At 37.3% G+C, this 13,956-nt stretch overlaps 1 protein-coding gene across 2 annotated transcripts in view; it reads right to left on the bottom strand.

Moving 5' to 3' along the window:
- Positions 1-13,956, bottom strand: part of adam12b (ADAM metallopeptidase domain 12b) — a 90,717-nt gene that overhangs the window by 26,507 nt on the left and 50,254 nt on the right. For both annotated transcript variants that reach the window (XM_079852945.1, XM_079852944.1), the window contains exons 9-11: positions 13,711-13,880; positions 13,188-13,272; positions 7,785-7,933 (exon numbers count right to left, since the gene is read on the bottom strand). In XM_079852945.1, coding sequence (XP_079709071.1) covers positions 7,785-7,933; positions 13,188-13,272; positions 13,711-13,880 — 404 coding nt within the window. The remainder of the gene's footprint in view (positions 1-7,784; positions 7,934-13,187; positions 13,273-13,710; positions 13,881-13,956) is intronic.

Raw genomic sequence — 13,956 nt, 5'->3', positions numbered from 1 at the left:
AATGATCCAAAAATGACATTTAAGTGGCGCTGTAGTTTGTGCAATGAGCCGTTTGCAGCAGCGAGGGCTAGAATAGTAATGTGACAGGGGAAAGGACTTTGGTTTAAAAAGGGATTGGCACTGGAGATGGAGAGCTTTGAATGGCGGTGGGTAAGCTGGCAGAGTTTGGCATCAGGTCAAGTGGGTTAAGCGGACTTGGCGTGGTGAAGAATTGTGCAAGCAAAAGCCAGATTGGTTTGTATTGCCTGGCATGCAGACATGGTTTGAGGCACATATAAGCATGAGTGCGAGATGTGTGTGCCAGTCCACTCTCAAAGTGCTGCGGGATTAGACAGACCACAGATATTGCCAAGCATAAAAACACACGCAAACATACGTAGCCTGCATATTTACAGAGTTAAAGGTACACTGTGTAGGAATTTCTCCCATCTAGCGGTGAAATTGTATTTTGCATTCAAACGAATAGTGCTCTCTAGCACTTCGCTTTTTCAAATGCGTGTTGCAACTACGGTAGCCGTTATGTACCAAGAAGCTATGACAACATGTCTTCCAATAGCACTTCGTCGAGTTTTCGTTCGGGTGATGAGGTTCGTTATTTCGCTTTTTTGGCGACGAGGATTCCTATTCCTGTGGCTCGGCATAAGTATGATCCTGCATTATGAAGTACCGTGCAGTGCAGCCTTTCAAATTTGCCGGAGCAGTGACAAGCGCCTCTCCTTGTCCGTTTCAGCTGGTTTCAGTCACGTGACGCTGGCTCTGAACGAAAACGCGTTGAGGTAGGTTAGTGCTTTTTGTCCCTCTCTACTATTATAGTTTTTCAAAATGGCGGAACGACATGGAAGCCTCCTTGGACTTACCCATCCAGTGTAAATAAAGATAAGAAATTCTTTGCTTACGAGGATAAGTCAGATCATTGGCAGAGGTAATTTTATGAATAAAGACATTGATTTTAGCTAATAAAATACTTAAAAAACTACACAGTGTACCTTTAAGTGTGCGAGTGCACTTAAACCTTCACAACTTTTGTGATTGCCAAACGATTCGCTCTGTTCCCTGCATCTGTGCAACACCTAAAGCCCTCCTTATAGATTTAAATTTGAGCAAACAACAAATCCTTCCTGCTCGAACTTCGCTTTACTTCTTTACCCCAGTAAATCACAGCCACAGACGCACAAAAATCCACAGAAAACTCCTGCAGTCTACCCTGTCAAAGCCTCTTTTCTCAACTCAAAGATCTGCTTGCATCTGAAAGTTTAACTGCTATCATTAAGCATCTGCTTTATAATTCCCGCTAAGTGAAACCACATCTTTTCCAAGACTATTGTGCACAACAATGAACCCAGATGCTGATTACGGTGTAAATTATTCTGAAATTACACGCCTGCTGTCCTCTCCAAAACGAGCGTGCTTAAACATTTTGATATATTTATGAAACAGTGCAATGTTGAAGTGTTTGCAGAAAACCAATAACTCTAATCATATCACTTGTGTTGTTGGCACCTCTGATCTGAGGCCAGTGCACCTGCTGTGTTTTAGAGATCTTTAAATTTCTGGGCAGGAGTTAGACCCAATGCAAGCCAGCTACAACACTGCAAAACACGAGAGCTATGTTAAAAAAGGAAATTAAAAAAGGAAATTAAAAGCAAAACAGCAGGCTGATTTATGCTGGTCAGAGCTAGTTGAGCTGGTGAAACCTGATGTATTAAAAGGGTTAGTTCACCCAGAAACAAAAATTCTGTCATCATTTACTCGCCCTCATGTCGTTCCAAACCCGCATGACTTTCTCTCTTCCATGGAACACAAAAGGAGGATTTCTGAGTTCTCTTTCACACAATTACAGTAAATTGCTTTAGACTTTGGCTTTCAAGCTTCAAAAAACAAACAACAACAAAAAAACACTATTGTAGTTTCACAAAAGTAGTCTGATGCTATATTCTACACTACATATAAGTCTTCTGAAGCCATACAATAGGAACAGGCCAAAATGTATTTGATATCCACCTTAGTACTCCTGAAAAACAGTCTTCAAAAATGTGAAGAAAGCTGAAGAAAGAAAGTCATATGTGTTTGGATGGAGAGTAAACAATGACATTTTTAATTTTGGGGAGAACTCGGCCATTAAAAACCATTTTGAGGATACCAACACACAACATACTGGTGATGACCAACTTAAAATATCGAACCTGAGTGCACTTGAGTCCATTTAGGCATGAGTGTCTCACTTGTTTTTTTCATTGAGGGTGTTCACACACACAGAAACACACCATTATTTCAGCTGAGCTTGCGTGTTACCAAATTATTCCTGTTTCCCCAAGCGTTCCTCTGGCCATTGTTAGTGTAAATCTTTGTACAGTACGTCACAGAATTCCAAACATGTTCAAATTTCACTTTGGGAGATATCAGAACTACTTAGTTCTCGGTCAAACCATGACGACATCTGATATCATAATACACACACCCATACACACACCCATGCATGACAATTTGTTAAAAGAAAACACAAGTTGGAAAAACCTACATTTTTGCACATCTCCAGAAACTTACCTATACATACAATTACTACGGTTTCCAGCTGAAATGAACACTATGGCAGTAAAACACCAACTTCTACTATTCCTGTTCACACAAAATATGATTACAGGGTGGATTATTGATTTAAAAACTGTTGCTGGCATGGAAATAAGTTATGAAAACAAAACACACCATATTGCATGATTTGTAAACTAACTAAACTTTTCAACATCTGCATCACATAATTAGCTTCATATGCGTGGATTTCTGATGTAGTAAAGTTGTTCACTTGTGGAGGTCTCGGTTAAAAGTCATGATAAAATAGCTCAAAGACTAGAAGCAAGCTAAAATGGCATGGTTGCTTCAGCAAATGCTTTTTTATCTCACATTTACCTTTTGTTAACATTGGTGACACCACAGGCAAGTTTTTCAAATTAGCCTGTGTTGAATCCATTACTTTTAAATTATATTTAAAAACATTATCATTCTTTTTGCACACATAGGCTACTTTATACACACACACACATGGTCATCTGAATTAACCTGCCCGGACTGTTTCTAAGTGGTGAGCTGCAATTCAAAGTCATTTGTATCTAGACTTTTTTCTGAAACCCCATTCTGAGTTTGACCTATTAGAGCTGTTATGTTATCAGCGATTGGTGGGGAATGAGAAAATTAATGTCTGTTTAATCAGCCTCCTCCGGCGACGCAAACTGATACGAAGTCGGGCTCTATTGTGCTGCCTGTCATTTAGAAGATAACACTGCCGCTTGGGATTCGGTGTGCGGCCACCACAATAAAAGGTGAAACCGTTACCCATTAAGCGATAGCATCTTTCCAAAAGGCCATCTGACATGCTTGATATTATGGCTAAACGTTCTTCTCTCATTTGCTCTGTAGTGAAGATACAGGCCGAGATTGTGTGAGGTAAGCACTGTCTAAAGAAGTCGAATCACAATGTTTAACACACTGCTGATAGCCTCCTACCTCAAGCTAAGATATATGCTGTGTTTGTTCTTTGGTGCCTTTGTAGAGTGAGTTAGTCCACCTTGGTAACGTCCCTGACAGCCATTTCCAGTTCCTGTCTAACTGAATGGGGAAACACAATAACAAAAGTTTTACTTTATAGGAATTTATTCATTGCAAAGAAGGAGATTAGCTCTTTAAACTAAAACTTGACTTGCTTTTCTTACAGCCGCCATATTCATCATTCAGCATTGCAATTTCCTCCATTCATTTTCAAACTAGTGCCTTATTTCTTCCTTGTTTGGCACGCATGTTGGCTATTGTATTTGGCTGAAAAACATTAAGAAGCCGACAATAACTTCCTGTTTATGCTTCAGCATGAATTGAAGCAGATCTACGGTAGTTCTTAATTTCTATTTTTGTCCTTCCATCTTTCTTTGTTTTGTCTGTTTGTCATGTCTGTCAGACCATCTTATTCAGTCTCATTTGCAATTGTCTTTCTGGTGAGTTTCCAGCTCTGAATCTCCCAGACTGTATGTTATTGTTCGTTCGACGCTGCAGCTAGGACACTGGGGCTGAGAGCTCACAAAAACTGTCAAAAAGAGAGAGAGAGAGAGAGAGAGAGAGAGAGAGAGAGAGCGAGAGAAACGCTGCATGCATGATCATGAATTTCTCATGTTTGAACTTTAAAATAGATCCTTGCAGAGTTAGATCAGCGCAACAAATCCAGCAACAGCAGGAAAAGGGTTTTGAGGAACTGAATAAATCAGAGCCAGAATGTGTGCTTTGTTAAGGCCAACTTACAGAAGGTTTATTTAGCCAGTGAAAACAGTATTGAGACAAAGGATCAAACACATGGAAAAAATGAAAACTGAGAAAGTATTTTTTTTTTATCTGAATCTGTGTGCGTCTGAAAATAATAGTTTTCTTAAATAGTATTTATCTCTTAAAATGATCTAATCCTTAAAATAGACCTTTAAGCATATTTAGATTTTTTTGTTTCCACATAATATAGCTTAAATTAAGTTAGAGGTTAATAGTTTTTAAACTACTATATTAAGTCTTTTTAAGCATAAACTAAATGTACATTTATGCATTTAGCATAAATTCAGTGAGAATTATTTTTAAAACAAGAAAAAAATTAACTTTGCCAATGGGATCAAATATATTAAGCTAACTAATCAATACATACTGGTCAAAAAATTTGAGGTCAGTAAAAAAAAAAAATCTCTTATGCTTACTAAGGTTGCATTTATTTGATAAAAAAATACAGTAAAACAGTAATATTGTGAAATATTTTATTATTAAAAATAACTGTTTTCTATTTTAAAAATGTTATTTATTCCTGTGATGGCAAAGGAGCCATTACTCCAGTCTTCAGTGTCACATGATCCTTCAGAAATCATTCTAATATAATGATTTGCTGCTAAAAAAATTTTTTCTTATTATTATAAATGTTGAAAACTGTTGAACTGTTTTTTTTTTTTTTTGGGAACACTAATACATTTTTTCAGAATTCTTTGATGAATAGAAAGTTCAAAAGAACAGCATTTATTTGAATTAGAAGTATTTTGAACATTATAAATATCTATACTTTTGATTAAAATAATTTTAAGAACAAAATGTTGTCTATGCATGTGTGTTTTGTGTCTTTGTGCGTCCGTGAGTATCGGCCTTTAGGGTTGAATAAACTAAGGAAGCCTGTGTTTCTCCCATGGGAAGTAAAAAATAGGCCAGCATTTTCCTGACTCTGCAATAGTACACAGCTTCTCTGATACAACAAATTCATGTGAACTACCACTAAAACAATACCAGTCCAAGTCTTTTTCAATCGTTGTTTCTTTTTATTTGGTGTGTGTGTTTTGTATCTATATTGGGCCACGAGTCCGGAATAAAGTTGAATTGAAATTGAATTGAAATTGAATTGAAACACAAAACAAACGCTTTGACTTAAAAACCCTACATGAACCTAGAAAAAGTGGACGCCGAACTCTAAAACGTGACCTCAAAACCCTGAATGACGCTGCACTGAACGATGTGTGAGGGGTTATTTTGAAAGGTGGGGACAAGCTTTGGCACTCCAGCGTTCTTTTAAAAGCACCTTCTTTTTACAGAAGCGCCACGTCTTTTTAAGTATTCATCCATTACGCTGCTGAAGAATTTGGAGCTATGAATATTTAAAGTAAAAAAAGTAAAAATGATGTCAACCTCTCCTCGTAACCTGCAGCTAAAATAGACGACAAAAATCACCTCTCGTGAATCCCTCCCTCCCCTGAGGTAGCTTTAAAAAGCCCAGAGAGGTTTCTTCACAACATGTTGTCTTGTTGTCATATGAACACATAATGGGAGAATAGGGTTGTGCTGTTTGTTATGGCCGTGATCCAGGGTCGAGCAGCGGTCCAACAAAAATATCCCCACTATGAGATAAGACATGCACAGCAGAGAGATTGAAAAACAGTCACAGCTGAGAGCGGACAAGATGATTTCTAGTGACTGACAAGCAATATTTCAGAAACAGCAAACTGCAACTTAGTTTAGACCGAAGGCTGAAAAAAGCTAGGCATGAGTGCCATAAGTCACTAGAAGTTAAAGGTATAGTGGAGGATCTTTCCGAATTTTAGATAAGACCCGCCCTCTCCACTTTTTGAATAAGTTTGATTGATTCACCAGAATGATTGACAATTAGGAGGACCAATAGTATAGGTGATCCACCCGGAAGTAAAAAATCCTCCATTATACCTTTAATGTGTGTCTCACACACCAAGAACGTTGCATTTTAAGACTGAAAAAGTTAAAAAAGTTTTAAAATGTAATGATTGTGTATTATTTTAAATTATTATTGTGTATTATTTTATTATTTCCCCATAGTATACACTTCTGTTAAAAAAATTGTTTTTAAAAAGTGACAGTAGAGATATTTATAATGTTACAAAATATTTGTATGTAAAACGAATACTGTTTCTATTCATCAAAGAATCCTGAAAAATTGTATCATGGTTTCTGTTCACTAACTGTTTTCAACATTTATAATAATAAGAAATGTTTCTTGAGCATTAAATCAGCATATCAGAATGATTTCTGAAGGATCATGTGACACTAAAGACCGGAGTAAATTCAGCTTTGCCATCACAGGAAGAAATTACATTTGAAAAATATATTGAAATCAAAAACAGTTACTTTAAATTGTAATAATATTTCACATTTTTACTGTTTTTACAGTATTTCTGACATACATCTTACAGACCGCAATTTTTTGAACGGTCGCGTACAGTACAAAGTGTAACAACGCATACGAGTGGAGAATGAACCAGTTTAATTATACCAAAATGTTTAGCATGGTCCCCCTTGCTGGTAGATGTGAGACATAATAAATAGCATATTTGAATAAGTTGTTTTGTATAGTAAAATTAAATTACATTTTTCATTACAGTGAAAAAAAAGTGTGAAAAGGACTTTAATGTCACATCTCACTCATTGCCATCAGCCAATCAGTGTTGTCCTGCTGTCATTGCCATTGCCCTATCATTCCAAATTGATTAGTCACATGACATTTATGTCTCAAGTGATTGGCTCGAAACAACCTGGCCACAGAACTGAGCACCCAAGGATGGCAGATTTCACATTCGGTCCATTCCAGTACTCCAGTACTACATCTAAAGACCCCATCCCAACTGACTCTCTGGTCCATCGTCTGATAAGGCAAACTGCTGTAAGTGTAAGGAGAGAAATTTCCCATGAGCCAGCCTCACCTTATCAACCTGGTGTTTACCCATGTTCGAAACCAGTCACATGCTGAAAACCATTACCGGCAAGCGTGTTATCACGAGAAGCCAGACGACGACTGAATGTCTGAAATCCAGAAATGAATGTCTGGACAAAGCAAGCCTTCCACCTATCTACAAGTTTTTGAGTTTCAATCCGAGACAAGCCTCACATCAGTGATGATGTATGGGTATTTAGTGCAAATTCGTCACTGAGACACGGCTAATTAACCCCTGGTCAATAAGATGCAGGTAAACGGCTGATTATTCTCTTGTGTACATGAGTGATGAGAGCTTGATTTGCCCGTTCCCCCAGATAATGGGGCTCGTTGGAGACTAATTGAGATGTAGAGTGACGCGTCTGCGGTGCATTTGTACATCACATCCAGACAGGTTACTCCACTCAGGAGTACAAGAGGAGATTATTAAGGATTTGTTAGATCTTGATCTGTTCAAACATTCCTATTTACTCACAGTGGTTTGTCAAGTGGCAAAACCTGCTTTGGATAACTCTGTAATCAACAAGTTTCTTAAGCACATACTCACCCTGTAGAGGGGGTCATGATGCACCCGCCACGATCTACAGTCATCCTACAGCCGCATCCTCGCTCCGGTGTGTCGTGGTTCATTCCAAAGTTATGGCCCAACTCATGGGCCAAAGTCACAGCTGCTCCCAGTGGATTGTCCGAGTGATCCTATAGGAAACAACACAATGTCATAACATATCTCAAACCAGTTTGTGCTGTATTTATCTGTGTACTGTCTTGATGTATATTACTTTGTACATTGTAAACTGCCATTGAAAGAGAGGGCGGGATGGGGGATCAAAATCAAAATAATGTTTGATTAATCTCTTCTTAAAAATAAATATTTCGTTGCGAAATCTGTGTGGGGAAATCTTTCGCTCTCACGCAAAATTCCAGATTGCATAGATTTCTATTGAAATGCATGGATTTTGCCCATAAAATTAATGGGAAAACGAGGAATGAAGGAAGGATTGGAGCCATGTCTAGGGACCAGAATATCAGGACAACACGGAACACCCTAGAGACCACTCAGAACATCTTAGCAACTGCAAAAATAAAATAAGGCTGTCAGATATGGACTTTTATAAAATACAAATGTGCTAGAAAAATGATTATTAATAATAATAATAAATAATCTTCATGTCGGGTCTTTCTTCATACAAGACTGAAAAAAAAAGAGAAAACCTGTAATAGCTGATTAATAATATATGACACGTGAAAGGACCAGCAGACAGCTGTTATTATGTCTAGAAGGGCTGTAGAAGCTCCCGTGAATTTTGATCATTTCTCTTTCAAACTCACTCTTTTAAAATCTATTTCAACCTTGCCATAAAACACACATATAATCATCACTGCTCTTATTCTCCTTCTTCTGTTCTTCTGCTCTCTTCATCATCTGTTCAAAGAGAACAAAGCAGAGCTTCAGCGCTATCCATTTCAGCTGAGGCGAAGAAAACCTCCCTGCTGCCTCACGAACGTGACCTGGTTACCAGCGAACCACCTCTTATAACCCAGAAACAGATTTTTTTCCCTCTTAGATTAGCTGCCATCTTTTCACTCAACTATACCCTGACTGCCTTTTTTCCATTTCACTGTACATCAAAATGCCATTTCCCGCCTTGATTACAGGGCAAGGAACATGACAGGCTCATCTTAGCTTTCAGTGCCAACGGGTGATATTTCTTTGCCTCATTTCATTTATTCAAGATCTATAGGGTGCCACTGATGACCGTATATTTTGAGTATGACTGACTTACCCCTCTCTGAGCATAATTGCAGACTAATACAGTGGTTAATGCCGTGGGAAATCCAAACTTAACTATTCCAAGAAGCCACTACCAAGCTGCCAGATTGAGAACGTGGTGCCTTTATAGTGGTAACAGCCATATTTAAGTGTTCTTGTGCTTCTGTCAAGTTAGTTCCAGATTTTGTAGGGTATCTCCTATCAAAGAAATCCCCAACTTTTGGATTCCTAAAATCATGAAAGAAGTGCCCATTATGGTTTGTCCAAAGGTCATATTGTTTCACTCAAATCTTCTTAGACAATTTGTGAGTTAACGCACAGGGTTTTGAAGACCTTTTATGCTGATCAGTCTTACAACATGGTACACGATAGTTTAATTCACTGCAGGATTGATTTTTAGTCTCTGTTTGCCATATGTTAGTGCATGGGGGAGTGACGCACATATGAAAACAAGACTCTGAAACCACAGAAATACAGTGTACAGTGTGTCTTTTCCTAAATCAAACCTCTTTTCTTCTTCTTTTTCATGTCCCCTCTGTCTCTCTCATTCTCTTTCTCTCTTTAATGGATATGTTGATTTTATGAAGTAACTTGACTCTTCCAAAAAATGAAAATTCTGTCATCTTTTACTCACCCTCATGCCACAGAACACAAACAGAGAAATTTGGCAGAATGTTCATGCAGCTGTTTTTCATACAACTGAAGTAAAAAGTAATAAATGAACAGAAAACAGAACTACAGAAATAGTCTATTTGTTCTGCATGATGGTGCTTTACATACAGCCCCTGGTGACCCTTTCACTTTCATTGTATGGAAAAGGAACAAGATGATCATCTTACCTAACATCTATTTTTGTTTGTGGCAGAAGAACACAGCAATGAAGGGTGAGTAATTGATGACAGCATTTTCATCTTTGGGTGAACTGTCCCTTTAAGAACTTAATGGAAATCATTAATCATTCAGCACCAAAATAGTTTGTAACTCAGACCTATGGCTAATGACTTCATCTCTGTGAGGCCCTGTTTAAGAGAGCCAGTTTGTTATAGTGGCATGGATGATAGATCTAGACTAATAAAAATGTAAATGTGTGTTATTTAGTCATACAGCAGCAAAGCAGCAATAAATGGCTGCATAAGTAGTTATGCATTGACTGACAGGCAGCCTCTGGGTGGTTAAGAGAAAGTAGACTAAACTTGCATGACCTTATAAAGCTGAAATGCATATGGATTAATTAGACTAATTTTCACACTAAAGGTACGATGTGCTAAAAGATCATGCACTACAAGAACATAAACAGCCTCTCTGCAGTTGCATTAAACCGCACATGTCCAAAGTTTGGAAACATTACATTTTTTTAAATGTTTTTGAACAAGTCTCTTGCTCATCAAGGCTGCATTTATTTGATTTAAAAAAATACAGTAATAATGCAAAATATTATTACAAATTAAAAGAACTGTATATTTTGTAATGTATTTTATTCCTGTGATGAAAAAGCTGTTAATGAAATGAATTCCTGTGATTAAAAGAATTTAATAAATATAAATATTTTGTAACATTATAAATGTCTTTACTGTCACTTCAATCTAATGTATCTTTGATGAATAAAAGTATTAATGTCTCTAATCTTACCACAAATGTTTGAAATAGTATCATTGTTTCCACAAAAATGTTAAGCAGCAAAAAAACGGTTTTCAACATTGATAATAATAACAAATGTTTCTTGAACATCAAATACAATTTCTGAGGGATCATGTGACATTGAAGACTGGAGTAATGATGCTGAAAATTCAGCTTTGATCACAGGAATAAATTACAGTTTAAAATCTATATTCACAGTTCTTTTAAATTGTAATAATATTTCACAATATTACTGTTCTACTTTATTTTTGGTGAAATAAAAGCAGCGTTGGTAAGCATAAGAGACTTCTTTCAATTTTTTTTTATAAAAAATGTAATGTTTCCAAACTTTTGATAGTTGACCGTATATATTCTTTAAATATCCATTAAAGGGATGGTTCACCCAAAAATGAAAATTAGCCCATGATTTACTCACCCTCAAGTCATATGACATTCTTCTTTCAGACGAATGCAATCAGAGTTATATTAAAAAATGACCTGGCTCTTCCAAGCTTTATAATGGCAGTGAATGGCTGTTTCTGTTTTGAGATCCATAAAAGTGCATCCATCCATCATAAAAGTGCTCCAAACGGCTCTGGGGGTTAACTTCCGGCCAAACGGCCATACGCAGTCTACTTACACCTAAAGCGCAACTTATGCAAATTGTGACGTCAGAAGTAGCGTCGTGCTTCATGGCGTAGCGTAAATATCAGCAGTACGTCGCAAGTTGCGCTGTAGACTTAAGTGGAATCCGTATGTTCATTTGGACGGAAGCTAGTTATTTTACTTTATAAAGTGTTAAATACTGATATTTTTCTTACACAAATGCATTTCAGAAGGCTTCGCTTCAGAAGGCCTTTATTAACCCCTCGGAGCCGTGTGGAGTTCTTTTATGATGGATGGATGGATGCACTTTTATGGACTTCAAAACAGAAACGGCCATTCACTGCCATTATAAAGCTTGGAAGAGCCAGGTCATTTTTTAATATAACTCCGACTGTATTCATCTCAAAGAAGAATGTCATATACACCTAGGATGACTTGAGGGTGAGTAAATCAAGGGCTAATTTTCATTTTTGAGTGAACTATCCCTTTAAGGCAGTGATAATATGTTTAGCATATCATTGATAGTTTTACTGCAAAGCACCGGCCCTTCAAGAGAAAACACACCTAAAGAGCAGGAATGGGTTAACCCCTTACCTGACAGGGATCACTGGTGATCCCAGATTATTTTAGTTCAAAATATGTTTGAGCTTATATATCTCAATATTAATAACAGTCTGGTTAATTTTGAGTCTTGAACTATAAACTCTCAAGGTTTGGCTTTCTAAATGTATGTGTGTTATGTTTCTATTCAGAATTACTTATGAGCAGTAACCTTTTTATTTTGGGCATTTCATGTATGCAGCACTTGCCAAAATTGGGGGTGATGAGCAAGGGGTTAAAGGAGTGGAGGGTCTTTCCAGGAGATCATGAATAAACAAACAAACATGATAAAAAGACAGAGGGATTTAGTAGTCTTCTTTTGAGTCACTACACCTTTGCTTCCTCTATCTAACAGGCAGTCTAACCTGCCAAGGCAAAAACCATGAAAAAGTGAATGACTCTTGAAAAAAAAAAAAAGGAGCGAGGTGGTGAAAACAGTAGTACTGATGACTGGTGGGTGCTGGGCAAACAACCAAGATCAGAGTCTATTGATCAGTTGAAAAATTCTGAAATTAAAAACAAACAAAATTTAATATATCTGGGCTGCGTGGGATACAACCTATACCATAAAGGAATGGTTCACCCTAAAATGAAACGAATGCACCATTCTAAGCACATATGACTTTCTTTCTGGAACACACACACACACACACACACACACACACACACACACACACACACACACACACACACACACACACACACACACACACACACACACACAAACACACACAAAAAACCTACAGGATCATTGCAAGGAATGGGACTGAGGCTTTCAAGCCTCAAAAGTCCTTTAGCATTTTTAAGCTTACAGGCCCATTCACACCGAGAACGATAACTATAAAGATCACTATAATGATCACTATTAGTGTCCACACCAGAGGACAATATCGTTCTGTTTATTTTCAGTTATGTCGTCTAGCGCTGTTAATGCTCAAGCTCTTTAAAGCAGGATGGATTCTGATTGGCTGTCAATGTTCTTATAGTTCATCGGCTGCAAAAATCGTTCTGAAAGTGATTCCAACAGTAGTTTCTTTATACCGTTATCATTACAGTTATGGTGTGGTGCTATTCTTTTATATTTAGAACAATATATAGAACTAAATCTTTAGAATTATTATAGTTATCGTCTTTGGTTTGAACGGGCCTCTAGTCCCCATGGGAAAAATTATGCACCAGGTTTTGAACGGCGTGAGGGTGAACGGCATAATAACAGAATTTTAATTTTGGGGTGAACACTCCCTTTAAATTTCAATGGTTTTAAATCATGAAAGTTTAAAACAGCAGGGTGGTTGTGCAGCTCAGTGTGAATGTGCTAATTATGGGACACAGAGTGTGTAATGATTGATTTCTCACCATGACAATGCCTCCTGACTGCTCGGCGGTACACATACTCATGATGGGAGCCATGCCTATTGTGGTGCCCTGGAAGTACACCCCACTGCCATAAGAGAATGAAAATGAGATTAAATGTATAAACCAAATAATAAGCCTAAGACTAATACATAGGCTATGTTTAGAATAAGATTGTACCATGCTATGGCACTTGCTGAATTAAACATGCAGAAATATTGTAACAAATGTAGCATACTACTGTATGATAATGCTTTCCATTTTAGATAATAGCCTGACTTGGTTATGTATTGCTTCCCCAATAACCTGATTTGGGTATGCAGTTTTTTCAAGATTCTCTGATTAATAGAATATTTTAAATAGAAATCTATATAAATGTACACTATAAATGTCTTTACTGTATTTTTTAACAGTTTAATGCATCCTAGATGAATGAATGAATGAATAAGAAAATAATATCATAACTGTTAAAACAACACAGTACATTTAGTTTAATCTGTGTTGCTAGAGCACAAGTTGTTAGTACCTAATAAGTTGGGCGTTATCATGTGGCCGCTGCGGCAACAGTTTAAGTTTTCTCCAGTCCAAAAATTCATGCAAGGTTGTGAATGGGTCTTGGGTAACTGCACACTTATCGGCGTCACTCCACACCTCCAGTCCCACCAGAGCTACACGAATGTTTAGTACTCTGTAAAACTGAGAGAACACATAATATCAAACTCTCTATTCCTTCATGAACTTGGCCGCTTACATCTACTGACAAAGAAATCCA

Source organism: Squalius cephalus, assembly GCF_949319135.1.
Source record: "Squalius cephalus genome assembly, chromosome: 20".
NCBI classification, from domain to species: domain Eukaryota; kingdom Metazoa; phylum Chordata; class Actinopteri; order Cypriniformes; family Leuciscidae; genus Squalius; species Squalius cephalus.
Note: the sequence above shows the minus strand (reverse complement) of the source record. Positions and strands in the feature narration are given on the sequence as shown.